The following is a 23,423-nucleotide window of genomic DNA, read 5'->3' as shown; positions in this document are numbered from 1 at the left end:
CTGTGGAGGTATTGGAAATTACAGAAATAACTGTTCTCTCAAAACACTGGAAAAGCCCATTCCTATTTCAGTAGTCAATGGTACAGTAATTCCTGAGCCCATTCGTTTCAAGACCCAACCCAAAAAAATGAGATTCAACGGTGAAAATTTGGATAAAATAAAATGTGTTAAAAAAAAATAATGTTAAATTAATTTATTGAGTGTTTTACAGGTTATCCTACAATGATATGATATCTCTTACTCTTTACCACACTTTCCAGCACAGAAATATTATGATACATTTGTTAGATTTTTCTTTTATCCACTGGGAGAAAAATGTATTACTGTGTGTTTTACAGAGTACGAGATACTTGCCGGCTGGGATCTTCTCGATGATTGCAGCAGAGTCTGCAATCATTGGGAAGAGTGTGCGATCCCCGGGGCACTACAGGCTAATTAACCTGTAGTGCCCCGGGGATGGTAGTGGAACTGCAGAGTTTATCTGTTCAGTTCCCACGGTCACATGATCGTGGGATCTTTGCGGTCACAGCTGTGACTGCAGGCGATCCCCGAGCACTAGAGGTTGAATGGGGACAACTTGGATAGAGAAACTCTATCCAAGAACACATACAACTAGTAAAGGGCTGCAAGAGCAATCTGAGCAATTGCTCTTGCAACCCTTAATAGTCCCTAAAAATAACCCGCATTCTCCCAGTATTGACTTCAATGGTGTTCGAATTTGGCACTCGATCACCCGAACAATATCTCACTATTCGATCGAATAGCCGTCCAATCAAATAGTGAGATATTCAACCAACACTAGTCTATACCTCCAAGTGCTGGAACACAGCAGACAGAAACAAGATAGAGACAGCTACTTGCTGGAGTACTACATGTATAACCAAGGCCGCAAAAGTCAGAAGAGTGCAGACCATTGCGCATGCCTTACTAGATGAATGCCAACAATAAGAGGCAAGAGCACGGGGAATGGCAGATGCTGAAGACCCAACAAATGCCTTTGTTAGTTACTGGATGCCACCATGACATTGTACATAGGAGTTAGTACTGACACCAGCATTTCCTCATTTGTATTTACCACTTCTGTGTCCTATAAATTTTCACCTTTTTAATGGCCCCTCCCCCTCCAACTATTATCCATCTATCCCTGACACCATCACCTCTTACTACCTCAGCATCTTATCTCTTCCTTTATCACCATCCCAGTACTGTCCTTCTCCATCAGTTATCCCCACCCCATCACCCCCATCACGTGTCAGTCAGCACCACCCAATCACTATCAGCACCCCAACATTTTTTCCGATTTCTAAATCCACCCCAACAACCCCCGACTCTATCAACTGTCACCACCCTAGAATACCTAAGTCCACCTACGCCAGCTCTAACTCCCCACCCACCCCATCTGCTATTTCTATCCCAGCATCCTCTCCAGCTATTATGATCACCATAGCATCTCCTCTGCATCCCCACCACTACAATTTACTATCACCACCACAGCATCCCCTCCATCATATTTTATAATCTCTGTATTCATGCCCCCATGCACTTTCACCTCTTTAGTATCCCCCAATTTACTATTACCATCTTAGAATCTCCCTGATCTGTTATAATCACTCCAGCATCCCTTTTCCACATTAGCCTTTATCACTGCATCATCTCCACCACCATTCACTGCCATCACCTCACCACCACCCATCAGCTTCCCCATCTTCCATTATCTCTGAGAATTCCTCCCATCCCCTAACACCACCCCGTGCCCCAATCTATTATAACCAGGCCAGCGCCCCCTCCTTCCTCCACTGTCACTTGATTATATGATACATAGGGTTGTACACAGAGCTCCCAGGGGACAGAAGATTGGTTTCTTTAGAATCAGACGCGTGGGATGTGCAGTTCCTGCACAAACTTTATAGTAGATGTTTAGTAATATAGAAAGTGCAGTCAGATGATTGGGTGGGCGACATGACATATTGTGTGATCAGAGGTGTGTGCTCCCTCCACTCTCAATGTCATTATATTGGCTTCCTTCCTCTTCTGATACAGTAAGTCATTCTCCTCACTTCTCGTCTCTATCTCATTGACATGGCTGATGGTGTCACCTACGCTGACCTGACATTCGCTGGCATTGTGCTGCAGAAACCCAAATCTGATGGTAAATATGATTTTTTCCCACTATCAGTTATGGTGGGATCAATTTACAGATCTGGGAACACATGACCCCATGTACAATATGTGCATTCTTCTGCGGATTGGACAATCCATTGGTCAGGTCAGGGGTATTTCCGGCTGGGTAATACATTTGTGAACTGATGTTTCCTTGGTTTAGGACCCCTTGATATGTTTGCCATTTATATTTCTGCCTTGTTCATTAGGAATTATACAGGAATGCTTTTAATAATAGGGTTACAATATATAGAGTGTGATAATCCAGAGCCACCAATCAGAAGTCATGTTTTATTTTTCTGATAATTCTACACCTTTGAAAGGTGTAATATGATTGGTTGCTCTGTATGGGATTACCTAATCCTGAAATGGAAAGAGAATATTGTATAGGGAAGACCTCATAAAGCATATATAGAGCCTGCTTTATTAAAACTCTCCAAAACTAAAAAAGATCATGGGAGAACCTGGGCATATCTGGTCAACGACTGAAAACTGGATCACCCAGGCCCATAGTTTCTCTATTATATTTTATATGCTGGATCTGTTGTGGAAGTCTCATTGTGGGGGTCATCTACATCCAATTGTCTTGTCATATCCTTCATCCAATGGCTGTGCTTCATTTCAGGCTCCACCCCTGAGGATCACACTGAGCATGATGATGTTAAGTATGAGAATATTGCTGATCTACATGAAAAAAGAGAGAAAAGACCTCCTCTAGCACCTCCTGCACCCTCTATTGGGAGGTGCTGTCAGCCAATAACAGGTGACTTTTATAATTGAGGGCAGAATACAGGTCAAAACATTCACTATTAATGAATGGGCTGACAACACAATCAACCAAGATAGTGAATCCAGGGTAATGGAATATTCACACAATATTGTGTAGGCATTTACAATGAATAGCCATACACTTACTATTGTAGTGTATTGTGGTAACGCACCTTATAGTGCACAGCTCAGAGATTCACCATGTGAGCATACTGTGTGTACATGACTGCTCCCAATGCATGTGCACTATATAACACAATAACACACTACCAAGCCTAATGGTGGGCTCCATCAGGACGAAATGCTGCAAAATAGATTTATTTGTCTATCCTGGTGCAATGACTGTCCTTTTGTTGACTGAGAAGGATAACTCATTAATACAACACATCACAACATTTTAGTGTATATGCCATGAGAGCAAAGCTCACCCGCTGCTGGTAAACCACACAACGTCATGTAATGGGAAGTTATCAGGGATCCACGGGTGTCCAGTGTGCATTTTTCCTAGGGGGTAAATGGATGGGATATCTGGGAAGATATCAGACATCTTTGTATAAATCTGTATTCTGCTCCTCACAGTCTGTGGAATAATCTCTCATTTCTATGTCTTAGGGATCTGGAAGAATTCGCCGCACCTTTCTCTGGTCGCTCTGTTCCTGTGTCTGGCCCTGTCCATTGTGGTGATTGGCCTGGCTGTGAAATGTGAGTGATTTCAGGAAAATCCTTCTAGTTCATGGAATGAGAAGAAGCTGGGGGTTCCTATGTTGTATATAAGAGATGTAAGGGAAGAAAGATTGTGAAGGTGATGGTTGGGCACCAAAATCCCTCCTGTCCCATCTTAGTACATAACCTTTACCACGTGTCTTCTCTTAGATCACATGACATCTCAGGGCCCATGCCTTTACATGATTCATTGTTTAATGAACCCAGGGGGTGTGTCCATAATGCCCTGGGATCACAGGAAGTGGGTTCAATGATGCAAAGGGTCCTTCAACCCATATCCTGGCATCATCCTTTTTTTTTAGCTTTGTTGCTCTACCAATGACCCAATTTTTTCTTTTAACCATTCTGACCATCTGGCTACAGCATACTGAATTCTGATTGGATGATATGAAAATCTGCAGCATTACGTCATTCTGTCTGTGTCATACTTTATAGATCTGGAGGTGTCCAATGAACTTCTAATATTGAACAGCAGTCTAATGAACAGAGAGAAGATCCTGAGGTCTCTGAGAAAAGAGTTAGCAGCAATCAAGACTGAGCTGGAGAGTGCGGTGCAGGGAAATGTCCAACTGAACAGCTCCCTACAACAGTTCCAGCGAGGTGAGAAGGAAACTAAGAACAAAAATCCAAACTGGGGTAGTGGGAGAGAAGTCATGGGTTTGAGATCCAAAGCTGCTGATTTAAGGCCCGGGGCAGCACCAGTGCTCACCAGACACCAGTCCCCCAATCTAACACCACAGTCTACACCTATAGCAGCCCCGGCTCAGCCTCGGGGGACTGGTTGCCTTTCCCAGCACACGGTTGCCCCCAGGATTTGCTGCGCAGGGGATGGTGTCTGGAAATGGGCCGGCAGCAAGCCAGGAGCTCACAGATAACACAGTACCAAGATTTCAATAAAGCCAAGTGCAGAATACAGAGCAGAGGTCATACACAGAATATTCGTCCAGCAAACAAAGTACAAAAGGGCAAGACACAAGCAGAGTCCAAGGCTATATTATCCCAGCAGCCAATACCAGCGCAGGGCTGAGTCAGGAGCTGATCGGCCTCTAGAATCTCCTTTAGCTGTGCACAGCCTAACAATGGATGCCGGGGATGCCATAGATCCATCAGGCTGCACGACTAAAGGGAAGCAGGGGCTGCTGCTATTATAGTTCCCCAGGCTGCTGCAAATGTCCTCGCTGGACAGAATAAACCATGTTTTATACTGCGATGGCGCAAAGCACGGAGTCGCCAGACCGATAAGCATCTCCTAACAGCTGATAGCTATAAGAAACCAGTCCCTGATATCTGAGTCATTTTATATTTTCTCTGGACTTAATTTTCCCAAAAGGATAATTTTACTTTAAGTCAATTACTCCAAATTGAGAGATTTTTACAAGACTTTGTAACTTATTAAACATTAAATATTATCAAAATATTATTTATTTACTAAAATACACATAACATCTCCATATTGTGATATAGTCATTTCTCATCTATTGTTCTTGACGCGTTTCGCAGTGGTGGATTTCAAATACAAACTTTATAAAATAAAACTTTGTATAGTAATAAACTAATATGGTAAAATAGTATAAGTATAGTATAAACCTTTGTAAAGTAAGTATTATCGAAGTGCATTTGAAATTGTGTACTTTTTTAATGTATTATAGATGATGGGATGTGATTAACCAGGTATTGTGATTGTAGTTGTAATAATTTTTTCATCATGAGTCTTTCCGAGGAAGAAACTGTGAAATGCTTCAAGAATAATAGACGGCTATTGACCAATACATTTATATCACAATATAGAAATAGTACTTGCATTTCATCAAATGAATTATGTTTTTATGAAATGGATGTTAAATTGTGTTGCCTTTAAAGTCTTGTAAACATCTCTTAATTTGGAGTAACAAACTATTTAGTTGTGAGGGGACGTGGCACGTTTACCATTGTGCTTCGATTTTATATAGCACCAAATACATAGATCAGCCAGTCACAACCTTTTTTATTAAAGATAACAGAGACTGCTGATCCAGGGAACATCCGATTGCCTCATCGAATCAGGAAGGAATTTTTTTTTCCTTTAAAGCAAATTGCACCGGGGTTTTTATTTTGCCTTTCTCTGGACCAACTATGTCCATAGGGATTTATATCTGGGATTTTTTTATTTCCCTAGGGGTTGTACTTGATGGACCTTGATGGTCTTCTTTCAACCTGACACTACACCTGACACCTGCTTGGACTCCCAAAAAGCCATTACACTTCCTACTGCAGCCTCCTATTCTTCTGTTCCAGGGTTCTGCCCCGAGGGTTGGGTCCTCTTCAAGCAGAAGTGTCTCTGGTTTTCTGACAACACAGATTCCTGGGATAATAGTAGTAGAAATTGTGGATTGAAAGACTCCAATCTGATTATTCTGCAGAGAAATGACACAGAGCTGCAGGTAAGGTTTTCTTAATAAAGTATTTCTGTTTTAATAGAGGTTTCACCCCCACACCTATTTAGTAAAACTTCCATTTATTAATGTCTGATGCCACCGAGGTCCCCTCCTTATCCCTGGTTGGTGGTGGAGCAAGTGCTGTGATTTAGATGTACCGCTTACTTCCTTAGGGGGTTCTAAGTTGTACCTGGGGTGCCTAAAGAAACTCCCGGACTCACAAAATGTTGCATCAGTCGTTGTCCTTCACCTATACCTGCACAGATACCACCTATGCAGCAATAGGCAACCAACCATAACTTCCCCCAAATCACCTAATGACTGGTTGATTCAGCTGCAGGGCTTGCTGGTCAGGACTATTTCCACATTTCTGTGCATAGGGTAGGAATGAGGACCTGGAGCCCACCATAGAAAGTGAGAAGGACCAATGAGTATGCAAAGCTTTCCTGGCACAGTGGCATACCATTGCCCAGGTATATCCCTGGGAACCCTCTAGAAGCTTTGTATAGTTATCATGTGGACCTGTCACCAGTCTCACCTGTGCACATGGAATCTCATCACCCTTTACTGTTTTGTCATTTTTATATTTCTGACCCCAACAACCCCCACACTACAAATATAAAATAGTGTTTTTTTTTTTTTTGGTAAATCCCAATAATGAAATTTTTCCTAGGATTTTCTTGAAAAACAAGGAGAATTCTGGGCTGGCAAGGAAATAAAATGGATCGATCATGCAGGAGAGAGGAGATGGCCCACCAATTATCCACAAGTGACGTAAGTGTGACATCTTAACTGCTTTAATGATTCATCCATATGTATAGAAAAATAAAGAACTCACTCAGATGGGTGAATAGATGGAGATAGATTGATTGAAAATCAATAGATGTATTGATTATATACAGATAGTGCAGTCAGCACACCTAGGGCCAGGTAATCTGCATTACATGACATTTTTCTTCTCTGGTTTATCATTCGTCATTTCATAGACAACACAATCGATGCTGGAAAACCATCGGCCGCAATCTGCAGAACGTTTCCTGTACAGAACACAATCGGTGGATCTGCCAGAGGAATGTCGTAGTAACCTTACTGAAGAAATATTCCTCCAGTTCTCTTGCTGAGACTCTGAGCTTTACAGTGGAAAATGCCGAGTTTTATTGTTATGGAAGATCAAAATCAAGATGAAGTTATGGAAGATCAAAATCAAGAAAAAAGTGACAATTTGTTCTCCCTGAAATCCTGTAAGATCGATGATGTCATTCCCTGTGTGTCATGTGACCATAGGGATTCCCTTTTATTGTCATTGTTTATACCATATCTTGCCATATAACGAATTCCCAACACTTCCCAAAGATGTCTGATATTCATCATTTAGATTATTTCAGGTTATAAAATGTCTTTACTGAGATCTGATGGCAATTGTTTATTCCCAGATTTTAGTTCTAGTATTGGGATTTGGGTTATGATTCTGGGATAAGGATTGTGGTTCTGTGATTGGGCTTATAATTATGGTTCTTGTATTGGTGTTGGAATAATGGTTCTGGTATTTGATTTGGTAATATGATTCTGAGATTGGGATCATGGTTTCGGAACTGGGATCATGGGTTTGGGTTTGGGATAATAGTTCTGGTCTTGGGAATCATGGTTCTGGTATTGGAAATTATGGTTTTGGGTTTGGGAATCATGGTTTTGGATTTAGGAATCGTGGTTCTGTTATTGGGAATCATGGCTCTGGGTTGGGAATCGTGGTTCTGGGTTTGAGATCATGGATCTGGTGCTAAGATCAAAGTTCTGTATTCAGATTGGAATAATGTATCATTGGTCAGGGACAGATTACAGAATACATATAATTCCGTATATGAATGTGTGCTGTCCATTTCTGTATTTATTTAATCTCCATGTTTTACACGGATGTCAAACTTTCCAGCAGAAGAGATGGTGACCATGGTTGGAGCAAACCATAACACTGCTGGGGGTGGTTTTGTTTTGGTGTGCCCTCATCCCCCCAGAACTTCACCCCAACTCCTGTCTCTATCATGAATATTACTATGCTGATTACTGGACATCCAACTCTGAACACAACCTCAAAACAAACCTAATGCTGAGCTAAGCCCTCAACATGTGACCACCAAATCCTCACTGAATCACCAAATCACACAAGTTGAACTCCAGTTATATATATATATTTTTTATTAAAAAAGGTTTTTACTATAACATCCACCTTATGTCCTGTGCTGCTACAGTTCACTCCACGATCCAGGGCTTAAATAGTGGGCAGCGTCATCCAAGCCACTTCTTGTAGGACAAGACTGCCATAGACCTCGTTTTTCCTTTTGTGTTACATGCAGGAAGAACCTCGCTTGTGGCTAGAAATTGGTGAAATGTGACATTGAGGGTATTGTGTCTGGTGGGTGGTGAGCATTGTGTCTGGTGAGCATTGTCTCTGGTGAGCATTGTGTCTGGTGAGCATTGTGTCTGGTGAGCATTGTGTCTGGTGGGTGGTGAGCATTGTGTCTGGTGAGCAATGTGTCTGGTGGGTGGTGAGCAGTGATCACTGTCTGGGACTTTGTTTCTGCATGTGGTTTGTGGTGATCCCTCTGTGTCACATTGTTTTAATAAGTAGTGGGCGGTGATCACTGTAAGCAGATAACAGATGTCAGTTACTTCCTCTTTTCACACATTTCATTATCATCATTGGTCCCCATCGCTCTGATAAACGGGACAACTATGACTGATGGAGTAACTTATGCTGACCTGCAATTTAATGACATCTCTATGAAGGAGACCGGATATGGCGGTAATATTTAATCTCTTATATTCAGTGTTGTCACAGGCATATCCAAACCTGAGGGGCAGAGTGGTCCCTGATACCCCTGTGGTCCCTCTCTACCCCCACCTGAACCTACCATCTTCTCCTTTCACGGATCTAGGACTTACCTGTCTCTGATCTCAGTAGGTTGCACTCTGTGTTCCTCCTCTGTGGCTGCCATCTGTACCCTCTGATACTGACAACATTCTCATCTTCTCTCTACCTCCAATCACCTCCTCTACCCCTCAAATGCCTCATTAGGACTGCATATATGGGGAGCAATCCTGGGGCCCCCCATCTGCCCTAAACTGAACCTTCTGCACCCTGCCTGCCCCAAGCACTCCCAAATATGTCCTCAACATTTCACCCAGGTCTTCTTTACAACCTTCCTCTCTCTTCATTCTTTCAAGAAAAACCTCACAGCACTCACCCTCATATCTATTCACCCCACCTATAAACATTCACATCTCGGTCATGGGATCTTTGGAATTCAGATCTGTCATGATTTTGCTACTTTCTATCCATAACATATTGCTGTCTCTCAACTTCTAGGCTCCATTACTTTCACGATTAGTCTTCTGCAGCTGCACTTTTCTTTGAAGGCTTACACTTTACGTGTACCCCGAGACCCGGGAAGAGGGCAAGTGGCAATGTGGGTCTCATTTCTTTCCTAATTAGTGCCAACTGAATCCGCTCTCCTCCTCTTGTACTCCTCTTCATTATAGAAACATATTATCCATCTTTTCACCCTCTTCCCTTCATAGTTGTTGTTGCCTACCAGTCTCCCATTTTCTGGACCCCTATACACACCCACCCTAATCCTTGGTGACTTATTAGTGCAATGGATGATGCTACCCACCCTCTGTCAGCCTATTCCTCCCTATTGTCAGCTCTTCCACTAATTCATACCACACTTGTTCATAATACCTCCGACCTTTGTAAACTCCCCCACAGAATCAGCTCATTATTACGATTTCTTACCACAATCTTTTTACTGTCAAACTTCCTACTTATTGCCCTCCTCCCTCCCCTTTTATGCCAGGTTGATGGCAGAGACATCCATAACCTGAATTACTCTATATTCTCAGATTTCCATGTTTCATTCCTTTCCAGTAATCGTACATTCATGTCTCCCGGACTGGGCGGCCTCCCTTTATCATTAAACTATATAGCTCCCAATAAAGTTACCCCTGCTAAACTTATACACTTCCCACTCCACTGACAACAACCATACAAGACATCTACAGAAAATCTGCAGCCGATATATGCGGAAGAAATCTGGCATCAAAAGTAACTTCCTCGAGTACGAGGCTGAACTCCATCTTTAAAACTCTGGGCTTACTGTTCTCAAATTATTTCTCTGCTCTCATATCTTTATAGCATCAACCACACGTTTCCTCTTTGCTACATTTCACTCCATCCCTAATCCTACACCCCTCCCCCTACTATGACCGACCCAGTGCAAGACTAAAGACCGAAGAAAGAAATTACCATGATCCTATGTGATATCCCAGCTCATTGTACAACCCCATCCACTTATAACTCTTACTGCTTATTATCGGACTATTTGCTCCGAATCACTGCCCTTGGTGACTCCTCTTCCCCCCACTCCCCTCTCTGTTAATGTTTCCCTATGGCTGAGTCATTGGACCTGTTCTTTTCTCTCTATATTCCTTCTGCCTTGGCAAACTCTTATCCTCCTTTCAACTCCAACAGCATTTGTATGCAGATATTGACCTAAGTTCCTCTGCCCGGTCTTATGTTGCCCTTCCTGGCTAAAAGGTACCTGAAACTCAGCTTCAATTAAACTGAACTTATTTCTCCTAATCTTTACCCATCTTTAAAATGTCCTTCTGCCCCTGTGTGCAAAGCCAGCTCCATAAAGACATGGGGTCACCAGTTTGGTGTGGAGGAACTTGACTGTTCTGAACAGAGCTCTGACCTCAACCCTACTGAACAACTTTGGATGAATGGTGAGCAAGATCTTGTCAGCAAAATCAGTACCTGAGCTCACAAATAGGTGCAAATTCCCACAGACACAACCCAAAATCTTTTAGAAAACTGTCCTACAAGAGTGGAGGGCTTTGGCTTTGTAGGCTTTGGGGTAAGGGAGGGGGATCCACATCTATGACCATAAATGAGTAACTCCCTAATAATGTCTATGAGGACAACTCCATATTAATAGCAATGGGGGGGTTCCATTAATGACTATATAGAAAGGGATAAACTCTAATTGCTTTGAATTTTGAACTGGGATGTCCAACAACCTCACCTGTGATAGTCAGGGGTCCACAACCTTTTGGCCAAAGGGTGTTTATCCTTTTTTAAATTTTCTTAGTTTTATTAGTCCAGATATTAATCTGCAGAACAATAATTTATTAAAAGGGGAAGTTCTGAGATCTCTTTATAGAACAAAGGTTAGAACTGCCTCTGCTGAACGATCACTAAGAGATGAAAGTTAGAAATTTAACAAAGCAAACCCCACCCAAACTGGTGATCGCTCAATTGTAGCAGCATAAGGGTAAAATGTAAAAGTGGCTCCAACCTATAGCATTATGGACTTGATTGATTAAAGCTCTCCAAGAAAGAAGAACATCCACTTTCATTAGTAAATCTGGGTGATCCAGCAAACCTAGAATGAACCTGGTTCAGGATTGAAAACATTTGCTAACAAATATCAAATTATTTCAAATATATATATTATTTCAAGAAATCTGGTTTCTGGATCACCAAGGTTCACTGATGAAAGAGTATATTTTGCAGCATTGGAAAGCTTTAATTATTTGGACTAATACAATTGACTTTAGCTAAGCTAAAATTTGGGTAGTTAGAAAAAAAACAAGTATGCAGTACTCCTCCTTACCACCGGAGATCACTGAACCCTAGATGAACAGACTAAACGCTGCAGCGATTGGTTACCTGGACTGCTCTAATTTTTCTCTAATTTTCATACCCAAGTAACTCATTTAGTAATTAACAAATCTGGAATCACATTTGGGAAAATCCCATAAATAACCTATGCTCATCTGTTTATAAAAAACAAAAAATACCAAAAACAGGAAAACAATTATTTCTTTATTTTGTAGTAATATCAAATATAAGAACTCCAAATTGCACCATGCAGCTCCCTAACACCCGAATCCTAGAATGACTATCAGTGGGGGTGCAGGGAAAGGGTTCCCCTTTGATTCATATTTATTTAGTATTTTAATACATTGTATTACTTTGTATCACTGTTAATATTTCTGTGTACACAGCAGAAGGGAGGGGAACATAGATGTGATATCTGGTGACCACCCTGATTGGCTGCCACAGTGATCACATGATAAGGACCCCGCTATGGCTTTATAATAAAAGACCTCCCACTGCCAGCAAAAATGTGTCACATCTCACAGCAATATGCAGACTGCTAATAGGAGGGAGTGAAAAATGAAATGCCTCATGGGGCATTTCTGGAAGCCTTCTCATATATAAAAGAGATATAAGATAGTGAAAACCATGAAGAAGTGAGGTTTCCTTCCTATGCCCAGATATCATGTATTTATAATGTAAGAATAATATTTTAACCTTTATATAATTATGTTTTTTTCATCAGAAGATTTTTTTAATACATGTGTGATTACTTTAAATGATTGAACATGTCCCTCTAAATTTCGCTTTTTGGGGTATAAATATTTTTCAGTGACCTCATGGGATTATCTACATGTGTGGCATCCAATCACCAACCTTTATTTTCTGTATCCTTTGTTTCATTTCAGGCTCCTCCCTGGAGGAATTCATTGAGGATGTTACGTATGAGAACGTCACCGCTGCACAGCAAGAAAAGAGACCAACCCCAGTGTCCAATACCCCTGTGAGTGGAGTCCATCAGCTAAAGGCAGGTGAGATGAACCATTGTACTGTGCATGTATCTTCTATCAAACCCACATAACAAATTCAGATAAAAGTGGATAATATGTAAACATTTATAACAAAGTATTTTTTAATAAGTCCCAAGCAAACAAACAATAATGTCTACAGCCTTTATACTTACATAGTTACATAGTAGGTTAGGTTGAAAAAAGACATAGGTCCATCAAGTTCAACCACTAAGGAAATAAACATATCCCAGATATAAAACCCTATAAAACATAGTCCAGAGGAAGGCAAAAAAAAACCCCGGGTACAATTTGCTTCAACAGGGGAAAAATTTCCTTCCCGATTCCATGAGACAATCGGATGTTCCCTGGATCAGCAGTCACTGTTATTTTTACTTTTAATCCTTAATCCCCAGTTATATTCTGTGCTTCTAGAAATCATCCAGCTTTTTCTTAAAGCAATCTATAGTAGTTGCTGAAACTTCCTGAGGGAGCCGATTTCATATTTTCAAAGCCCTTACAGTGAAGAATCCCTTCCTTATCCAGAGCTGCAACTTCTTTTCCTCCACACGCAAAGAGCGCCCCCTTGCGCTTTGTAATGATCTTACAGTGAATAATGGGGAAGAGAGTTCCCTATATGGACCATTTATATATTTATACAGGGTGATCATATCCCCCCTTATACGTCTCTTCTTAAGGGAGAATACATTCAGTTCAGCTAATCTCTCCTCATAACTGAGCTCCTCCATTCCTTTTATTAGTTTAGTTGTCCTTCTCTGCACTATCCCCAATCCCACAATGTCCTTTTTGTGAACTGGGGCCCAAACCTGGACTGCATATTCCAGATGTGGTGTGACCAATGCTTTGTACAGGATTATGCTTCTGTCTTTTTTGAAGCCATGCTGACTATCACTTATAATATTATTTTCTAGCAGAAACTCCTCTATGTGGTTCTTTATCAAACCCTCTAAGACCTTTCCAACTATGGACGTTAAACTAACGGGTCTGTACCTACCTGGTAATGACTTCGCTCCCTTTTTGAAGATAGGACCACATTGGCCTTACGCCAATCCATCGATACCTTGCCAATGACTAAAGAGTCTCTAAAAATTAGAAATAATGGCTCTGAAATAACTGAGCTCAGCTCTTTGAGGACACGTGGATGTAATCCATCAGATTCTGGTGCTTTGTCAACCTTATTTTTTCCCAGCTGTTTCTCAGTCATATCAATTCTGAGCCATTGTGATTTAAGGCAGTGACTTTGCCATTATGAATTTGGACTTGAGCTCTGCCATTTTCCTTTGTGTACACAGAGCTAAATAAAAGTGTTTAGTAAATCTACCTTGTCTTTGTCCACAGTTACCAACCCAGCGACATCCTTTAAGGGACCTACATGCTCAGATCTGATCTTTTTGCTATTAATATATCTAAAAACTTTTTTGGGGTTTGCCTTACTATCCTTTCCAATCTGTCTTTCATTTTGAAGTTTTGCAGATTTTATCTCCTTTTTACATTTTTTGTAATATTCTTTATAGAATTGAAATGATGAAGGTGATTCTTCATTTTTATATTTTGGGCATGCCCTTTTCTTGTTCCTTATGGCTTTTTTAACATCAGCTGTAAACCACATTAATTTAATCCTCTTAAATGTATTACCCATTGGAATATATTTTTCAGTTTGCTTTTGTAGAACAGACTTGAAACATTCCCATTTCTGTTCCGTGTTCTTTGAGAACAATATTGTCTACCAGTCCAAGTCACAGAGAGTTTACACCAGTGGTCACCAAACTTTTTGGACCAAAATTATCGGCTCCTGACTGTGGGGTGAGCCTGGTGTCACTCAAAGTCACTCCCCCATGGTAACATCATGGTGACATAACCCCGTCATTTCCCATTGCAGATCTGAGCCTGTGAAGGGGGAGTTGGCGGGATGTGTCTAGGGACACAGTCTGCCCACATTCTTGAGCCTGAGATTTTTATGAGGGTGTGGTCCGCGGCTCTGGTTTCTCACTCACCACTGGTTGGCGACCGTTGCTGTAAACAAAAATCTGGTAAATATCCATTTTTATAAAATACTGCCAAGCTTGGGGAGACAGAGCCACAGCTTGCACAATAGTGGTGTAAGCCCCGAGAAGGAGCAAGGTGCAGAATCAAAGCTGCTAGCTGCTGCCAGGTTGCGGTCCCTGGGCACACCAGGGTGGACAGGATGATGCATAGTACCAAATTACAAACTAAGAGAGAAGGAAGACGGGGTTGGAGGCAGACATAAAGCAAAAGAGGTGAGAAACAAAGCCAGGGGTAAAAAAACAGAAATCTAGAAAAGTGTCACTGGTGACACGGGGCCACTGCAAACACTAGGGGACACCGGAGACATGCGGTTCACCGCAGACAAAGAGGAACAGCACAAGTGAACATGCAAGGAAACAACAGACTGGGCAACAAGGGAGCTGGATTTGGGAAGCACATGATTAACAGACCGGCATAGAGGAAATGCTCAGCAGAGCTAGGGGCTTGGTACTAGTGGAGACACATTGCACAAAAATGATTGCTGTGTCAGCTAAATAGCCAGTGGCGATGAATAGACTATTTATACCCTGATTGGCTGGCGGGGGTACCGATTAAACTTGGAATGGTAGGCACACGCTCGGTCAGAAATGAGGAGGTAAGTGTGACAAATACTGCTCAAACAAGAATACAGAGAATCCAAAAGATCCAATTAAACTGTAGTGTTTCATAACAGAAATGCTTCCTCGGGAGTGGGGAAGACTATGATACAAAAATGATATATAATAAATAGAAGGACAAACCAATAACATACAATGGAATGTGTGTGAATCGTAATACGCTGTAAATACAGAAGGGCTTATATTTATCTTGTCATAGAAAACTAGCAAGGCTCAAATAAATGAATCCAAATGAGAGGAGAATGCCGTAATGTCAGTAACCATAAGATAGATATTCCATTCAAAGATAGCCCAGATATGGTCTCCTTGGGTGTCAGTTGGGTGTCTAGGTCATAATGTTATAGGTTTTCAGGAATTAGGAGTAAATATTTACTACTCCTGTTTAGAAGAAAAGCAACTGTGTTAATATGCACCTGTACTCAGGTGCAAGGTGAGGAGGAAGTAATCAACCAGAGGGATCCAAGCTGAGAGGGACTAGTCAGAGGCTGAGCAGAGCCAGAGTGAAATCCTCTCTGGCTCTCTCTCAACCTGGAATCCTCTCTGGCTCTCCCTCAGCCTCAATCCATCTGGTTGATTACTTCCTCCTCACCTCACACCTGAATACAGGTGCATATTAACGCAGTCAGGATTGGGTTGGGACAAGGAACCCACCCTTTCAGTCCCTTGGCTGGCTCCAGGGCCCTAAAGCCCCTGGTTTCTTCCTAGAAACGTACACAGACCTCCTCTCTATTCCCTGGAGCCTTTTTAACACTTTCCCTGACGTTCTTAGTGACACTAAGTCACACTGTTCCATTTCTGAACAAACTGAATCATATCAGCATTACCATTATGTTGTAAGTCTACATGTCTACTTAAGGGAGTTGTAATCTTTCCATTTTGTATTAAGTAATTGTGTTTATAGATTCTACGTTTAAACTGGTGTTTTGTTTTTCCATTGTAATAGCTTCTGCATTGGCAAATTGCTATATATATGATTCCAACAGAATTACAGTCCTATGAAATGTATAAATCGTTTCAAAAATTGAAAACGTGAGTTTATTGTAACGTAATTGGAGGGTAGAATGTGAGCAAGCTTGGCAAGGTGAAGTTATTACTTTAGAAGTAGATTCACATGTACGTGGTGCGAAATGGCTTCTTCCAATCTTAGTTCCCAAAGAAGGAGCTTTTCTAAAAACCATCTGAGATCTATCTGAAACTATTTTATATAAAGTAGGATCACCAGTTAGAAGCGGCCAATGTTTTTGTATAATTCTGTGAATATCAATGTGATTAGCATTAAATTCTGTAATAAATCTCATTGGATTTTGTTTTTGTTCCAATTGGGGTTGGGGAAAAATTAACTCTTGCCTATTGTTTGCACTTGCTTTTCTACGCTCTTTAACAATGTTCTTGCTTGTTGAACTTGGGCATATTAAAAGTCAGGTATGTGTACTTTATAAAGGTGGGTTGTGATATATTAGGGTCATTACTTTGGGTTTAAATGTTTATTTAATTATATTCAGGACCATTTGTCCTAACTACCTGGAACTTTGCCCTAAATATTTATAACAACCATACATATCATCTAAACTTTGGAACCTTTATGAGGATTTATATCAACCAGCAAAACTGTTTAGTCTCATTTATTATTATGTAGAATAATTACTTTGAAAAAATCTTCTTTAATAATTTATCTGTATTATTATTGTAGTGTGGAAATCATCTGAAATCCCTGCTTAGGATCACTAGTCCACCACCCCAGGGTCAATGTGAGCTGCCATTTATGATATTACATTTAGTTTTATGAATGTTGTATTGGACCATTTACTTTAGTGACAAATTTACTATTGTTATTGTACACCCATTGGGGAATTTTGATATTCACAGTAGATACAACTTACTGGTTTCAAAAATATATATTTATGTCCATGAAGAGTCTCTGCAGTGTTTGTTTCAGTCGGAATACCGATATATTGCTCTTTTATAGGATAGTTCCTGTCCTTTTCAGTGATGGTAACAACCATAAATATTATGCACGCCGTTTGATCACTCATCCTTGTTAAAAGCATCAGAAGACATTGAACAAAGCTATTTATCTATATGATTGATTTTATGATATTACCATGGTCTATGTACAAAAGGTATATGTTCAATAAGATGTTTTAATATTTTGTAACAGAAAAATGTGCTTTTTTATTAAGAGTCTGGTACCTTGACAATCCCTCTGTACAATATAGGTAGTCCTGCTTTCTTCTCTTCTAAACAGGTCTAAAACATATTTACATATTTGGTATGTAAGTGGGCTAAGAAAACTTTTGTGATATAGGTTTCCATGCGTTTTGCTCAATATTTGTAACCTGAATATTGTAATGGAGAGGTAAGTATGGAAATAGGTAAAACGTTTGGTAAACTATAGGATGTGTGTATGACAACTACCATGTTTTTATTCTACAGGTCCTCTGTTGTCAGAATATAAATAAATATTAGGGAGGTTATCTAGTAGGCTTTGTTGGACCATAGCCAGGGAACACGTGTGAGGGCACAGCTATACCCTGCCCTGTCTGTGGTTAGCGCTCTAGGTATGGGCTATTGAATCACAAGACATTATGGGAGTGCCATTGCTGACCTTCAGGAGGGAAGAATGCTACGTGCATGGCTGTGCCTGAAGTATTTTTGGGTTCCTATGCTGTAAATTGAGCATCCAAAAGGATGAACATTTTTTACTTTGGTACTTTTATTGGTCCATGACTGGTCTGTGATATAGATGGAATTTTCCTAGTCATTTTTTTCTCCTGGAGAGAAACCTCCCCACAGCCAATCTCTATCTAAAAGTAACCGGCCAGTCATACGGAACAAAACTGTGGTGCTCTTCAGGGGTGGGACAGACACAGTTACTTTTTTCTGATTGGTTTCATTGTGACAGTTAAGCTGAAGGACAATTTAGTATTTGTTGTGATGAGATTGGGGTGAGCCAGAATGTTTCCTCACAAATTCTGAGGGATGGAAAGATCATTGACCTCACAGGTGAGATGGAACTCTAAAATGATGCCATATAAAGGTACATATGCCACGTGAAAGGGTGGTTGTGGTTGAACCCAACCATTTTTTTTTAAAGTTTGTTTCTAACTTGGGCTTTAGCTAGAATTGATGCTATAGCATTAGGTCCAGGTTTGATGTTCTGCTAACCTGTGATCTTGGTCTTTCCAATCACATATTAACTTGTGGCTGACTTTAATAAATCTCCTTCCCCTCACCTGGGTTTGCCTGCCATTATCTGTGTCTATGTTCAGTCCCACACCTACCAGTGCTGGTGTTGTAAGTCCTTCTCCCACTGTTTCCTGGCCAATACCACCACATACTACTATATAATTACCTTTTCTAGGAGCCACACTATGGACAGCTACCTTTGTTTTTTTTCAAATGTACAATTTTTTTTTTAAGTTTTTAACATATACAAATATAGGACAAAGCAGGATCACAAAATAAAAAGTAAAACATAATAAACAATAAGAGAGGCTAGCTAGGTGCAAAATACAGAATGATGTCAGAACATGAAAACAAACATCACAAAGTACATACAAAACCACAGGAACAAAAACAAGACTACAAATACACCTGTGTTTTTCTAACCTTTCATATTGATTATATCAATACACGATCAGCATGAAGTAAAACAAATGAACATTCCTAAAGCTAAGTACACACGTCCAACGGTTCTCGCCCTATAATCGGCTCAGGACCGATATCAGAGGAGAATCTGGCGTGTGTACAGCGCTCGTCATCCACGGATGATGGACGACTAACGATCCTAATGAGCGCACAGCAGGGTGCCGCCCCGTTGCTCTCCCCCTCCCCTCTGCATAGAGCAGAACGGTGCTGTATGTACAGCACTCATTCATGGATCGTGCAGTGATAGTTTTGGAAAGGATCTCTCAAGATCACTTCACGATGTACGTGTATATGCGGCTTATATAAACACCTCTGCAAAATCAAAAAAAGGAGAAAGAAAGAAAGGAAAATAAAGAAAAGATGAGAACAGGAAGAAGTCCAAGATCTCACTAAGGAAACAACTAGTGCAGCCAACCATATTTAAGGTTCAGATAAGCAACTATACAATACCAGTAGCAGTTGCTTGATCCCATGGGACCCAAGTTTCCTCAAATTTTGTTATTGAGCCTAGCAGATAGATGTTCCATCAGCCGAATATCCTCTACAGGTGTCTTCAATTCCGTAACTGAGGGCAGAGTTGGTGATTTCCAATGTACCGAGATGAGGCATCTGGCCACCGTGGGAATATGCGTCAACCTTCCTCGGTTTAGAAAGTTCATAAATGGGTCACCGGATCTAATCCAATAGAGGTTTCCAGTATTTTAATGATACAAGTACTCTATTCATTGTTTGGATCAGGTATCTATTCAGTAAAGCTTATGTATGATTGAGTGAATATGAATTGGTACCACTTGACATTTTGAGTCACAGTGCAGACATGTGTTCATGGTTCTGGGCTCCATTGGTGACCATTTGGTGGACAAAATAATTCATCTGATTTAATGTTTTTCTTCGGTGACAACAAAACATGCAGTGAAGTCCCCCAACTATCCAACCACCTGTATATGCAGTGATCTGACCTGATATCAGTGTGTTTGCCACCAATACAGCTGGTGCTTGAGTGAACAATATATCTGAAGAACAAGTCAGAGACATGCCTGCCTAGGGGTAGGTGGTTCCATTAATTTAGTAAATGCACTCAGAAATGGAAATTTTAGAAGAACAAGGAAACACAGAGTGAAATGTATATTTATACCCTATAAATATCTTATTTCTGGTGGGGGTCATCTAATGTCTATAAAATATTGATGCTGTCCCTGTCTCTTAGGTCTCCAGAAGTGGTCCCTGCACCTTTCTCTGGTCCTCCTGCTGCTCTGTCTGCTTCTATCTGCGGCTGTCATCGGCTTGACCATGAAATGTAAGTAATGCTTCTGATTTGTATGTAGAGAGAGGGGATTCTTTATAGTACAGTCCAATCAGAGGATCACAGAGCTGAAGATGGAGAACCATTCTCCACAATCCAGAGGACTGGTACAGGAATCCTGCACACCATTTTACACATTTTACTATGCATCTTGGTGGTATTTGAGTCATCTAGCAGCATATTTTGAATTCCTGGCCAGTTCCATTCCAGCTATGCTGGATCACCCAGGTTCTCTGCATTCTTGCAGAGCTTTAATAAATCAGGCCCAAATTCCTGGCAATCGGCTCTGCTGTATTATGATTGTCCGTCTGTCATATGTTACAGATGTTCAGATGTCCAGTGATCTCCAGGAGGCTGAGGCCAATCACCAGACAATGACTCAGAGCCTCAAGATGGAAGGGGACCTTCTGGGGTCAGTAAGGAGAGAACTGATGGCCACCCAGACTAAGCTGGAGAAGACTAGTATGAAACTGGAGGAGGCCGTAAAGAGGAATGCGGATCTCAACAGCTCCTTACTGCAGTGCCAGTGGCAGGAACAAAAGTCTACAGCTGACAGACAAGGGGCAGAGGGATCGCTAAAGGACTCAAGGTCAAAGCTTGAGAAGTATGAAAGAGGTATTCATCAAATTCCATTATTTTTTCATTGTTCCCCTCCTAGAACCCCATTGCTATGACTCCACCAAGGCCCCATTGCTATGGCCCCCTGCACATCCCTTCCCTCATTTATATCCTTAACCTAATATCCTCCCCATGCTGACCTACCTGAGCAATATATCCACAAAGACTTCTATGTGATCTCTCTCTGGACTCCTTGGAAGAGATCATCCAATAGAAGTCCTGGAGGATCTACTGCACCGGCATTGAGTAGTCTTATAGCTCTGAGGTTCAGTCATGTGAAAAGGTAAGTACACCCCATGAATATCCCTGACATGACTGTGACAAGGCAGAGACCCCACATACAGTGCTTTCCCCAACCTAACCAAATCCCCACCATCAACCAAATACTAGGGAGGGTGGGCAGGAAACTTTCTCCACTCACCCTGTCCTGCCGTAGAATGATCCTCCCCTTCCGTTTCCCCCCCACTTTTCACCCCTCTTTCCCTTCCCTCAACTACGTCACCCCCTCCCTCCCTCGCTCTAACTTCCCCTCCTAACCATGCTGCAAACTAGTTAACTCTAGCACAGCCTGCTCCCTACCCCTTCCCAGTCATGGAGGCCTTTTCATATGCAGAAGGGGCTTTTCCAGGAATGTAAAATAAAAGTGCCAATCTCACTGAAATTGGCACTTCTTTTTTCTCATTTTTAGAAAGGTCACCCAATCACTAGCCTGCATAGTGTGAGATCAGGTGACATAGAAGAAGATGGTGGAAAAAATCCAGGACAGCGTGGGACCAACCGGAATCCCATGAGGAAGGGATCAAGGCACTTTGAAAGTAAAGATAAGTGTTATTATTATTTCATGAGTTCTGCTTTAATATTATACTAGGGATGAGGGAGAATGCCTCTGCCATTCTTGCGAAAATTTCCTCGAACTTCCAATGGTTCCGCTAAATGTCGGCGACCCGATTTCACAAAACCATCAGAAGATACAGGAAATTATAATAGGAGGATTCACAGGGCTGTATTCATTCAGGCAGCCCTGGGAATCCTCCTGTTCACGATCCCCGGGGCACTTGAGGTTTATTAACCTCTAGTACCCCGGGGATAGCAGTGGAACTGCAGATGAACTCCCAATGGAGAATCTCCGTTGAGAGTTTATCTGACAGTCACAGCCAATCAGCTGTGACCGCAAAGTTCCCACAGTCACAGGTGACCGTGGGAACTGAACTTAGATGAGTTCATCCTCCTGTTTGCGATCCCCGGCACTAGAGGTTAATTATTATTAGTGCCGCAGATCACACACTGTTCTAAAAATCAGAGAGATTTTTTATTAAAAAAAAATGACCTTAAAATTTCGGTAAGCGAGAACAGCCACGAGAACAGCCACGAGATTGAGTTTTAAAAACTCACTCGCTCATACCTATATTATACATCAATAATAGGTAAACTGTATAAAGGTAGTCGCCAAGGAGTCTTCTTCTTCTTCAATCTTGTAGGTGGGGGAAGTATCACACAATAGGATGTGAGATATGTAGTGTTGGGAAGTAGTGAGGGTTTCAAAAGGCAGAAGAAGACGGGTAGGCAAGTTTGAATAAATGGGTTTTGAGTTCTTTAAATGAGCAGAAAGTAGGAGCAAGCCGAATAGGACGAGGAGACCATTCCAGAGAGAAAGTTACAGTGAGGTAGGGAAAGGAAAAGAAAAAGCCTCCAACCAATGGGAAGCATGATATCAGCTTGTACTGATTGTGATGGTGGAATTGTGTACTTACTGCCTGAATAACGAGGAGGAGATGAAGAATTTATAAATATTACTGAAAAAAACATTTCATGTTTTTCCCACTTCTAAAAATTGAAGCAAGATAATAAATCATTCTATGGGTGTTCTTATTACACAGAGCACTGGATTCTGACAGACTCCACTACCCCCAACATCTTAATTTATTAAGGATTTTTTTTTACTTATAGATGACTTTATATTACTTTTATCTCTGTGTATTAATAACCAAGCAATTTAACAACAATTTGTTTAAACTCAAACATAGAAATATTCCATAATTCTGAATAAATAAGAGATTCACTAACTCTGTGTCCTCGTGTGTTTCTGTTTCAGACGCTTGTCCTGACGGATGGGTCCTCCTTGGAATGAAATGTCTCTGGATGTCAGATTATGGAAATACCTGGCAGAACAGTGAAAAAGATTGTGAAAGCAAAGATTCCAAACTGGTTGTTGTACAGCAGGATGACACGGCAATGAAGGTTAGATAATGATTTGTACATACAATCAATATATCATGTATATTATTTTTATTAATATAGAGTATATGAGAATATCCTCACCCCCTAGGCACACATTGACATCTCACCTGTATCCCACCCCCTAGGTACACATTGATATCTCACCTGTATCCTCACCCCCTAGGCACACATTGACATCTCACCTGTATCCCACCCCCTAGG

At 41.1% G+C, this 23,423-nt stretch overlaps 2 protein-coding genes across 2 annotated transcripts in view; both read left to right on the top strand.

Annotated features, from left to right (window-relative positions):
• Nucleotides 1–1,965: 1,965 nt before the first annotated feature.
• On the top strand, nucleotides 1,966–7,252 carry LOC140332355 (C-type lectin domain family 12 member B-like). The gene is made up of 7 exons (XM_072413626.1): nucleotides 1,966–2,149; nucleotides 2,786–2,923; nucleotides 3,541–3,630; nucleotides 4,087–4,251; nucleotides 5,926–6,071; nucleotides 6,739–6,839; nucleotides 7,052–7,252. Exons 1-7 carry the CDS (start codon nucleotides 2,080–2,082, stop codon nucleotides 7,248–7,250), a joined length of 909 nt encoding a protein of 302 aa, XP_072269727.1. The 5' UTR covers nucleotides 1,966–2,079; the 3' UTR covers nucleotides 7,251–7,252.
• A 1,540-nt stretch (nucleotides 7,253–8,792) lies between these two features.
• LOC140332806 (B-cell differentiation antigen CD72-like) overlaps nucleotides 8,793–23,423 on the top strand; it is a 16,435-nt gene continuing 1,804 nt past the window's right edge. Inside the window, exons 1-5 of the mRNA XM_072413999.1 lie at nucleotides 8,793–8,862; nucleotides 12,633–12,755; nucleotides 20,271–20,360; nucleotides 20,691–20,981; nucleotides 23,077–23,222. Coding sequence (XP_072270100.1) covers nucleotides 8,793–8,862; nucleotides 12,633–12,755; nucleotides 20,271–20,360; nucleotides 20,691–20,981; nucleotides 23,077–23,222 — 720 coding nt within the window. The remainder of the gene's footprint in view (nucleotides 8,863–12,632; nucleotides 12,756–20,270; nucleotides 20,361–20,690; nucleotides 20,982–23,076; nucleotides 23,223–23,423) is intronic.

The sequence above is a fragment of the Pyxicephalus adspersus genome, chromosome 6, assembly GCF_032062135.1.
Source record: "Pyxicephalus adspersus chromosome 6, UCB_Pads_2.0, whole genome shotgun sequence".
NCBI lineage: Eukaryota > Metazoa > Chordata > Amphibia > Anura > Pyxicephalidae > Pyxicephalus > Pyxicephalus adspersus.
Note: the sequence above shows the minus strand (reverse complement) of the source record. Positions and strands in the feature narration are given on the sequence as shown.

Excerpts from the sequence above, each read along its gene's own strand:
- LOC140332355 (XM_072413626.1), top strand. The coding sequence starts at position 2,080 with ATGGCTGATGGTGTCACCTACGCTGACCTGACATTCGCTGGCATTGTG. Across the intron at positions 2,924-3,540 it reads GTGCTGTCAGCCAATAACAG|GGATCTGGAAGAATTCGCCG; the intron begins GTGACTTTTATA and ends TCTATGTCTTAG. Across the intron at positions 6,840-7,051 it reads ACCAATTATCCACAAGTGAC|ACAACACAATCGATGCTGGA; the intron begins GTAAGTGTGACA and ends GTCATTTCATAG.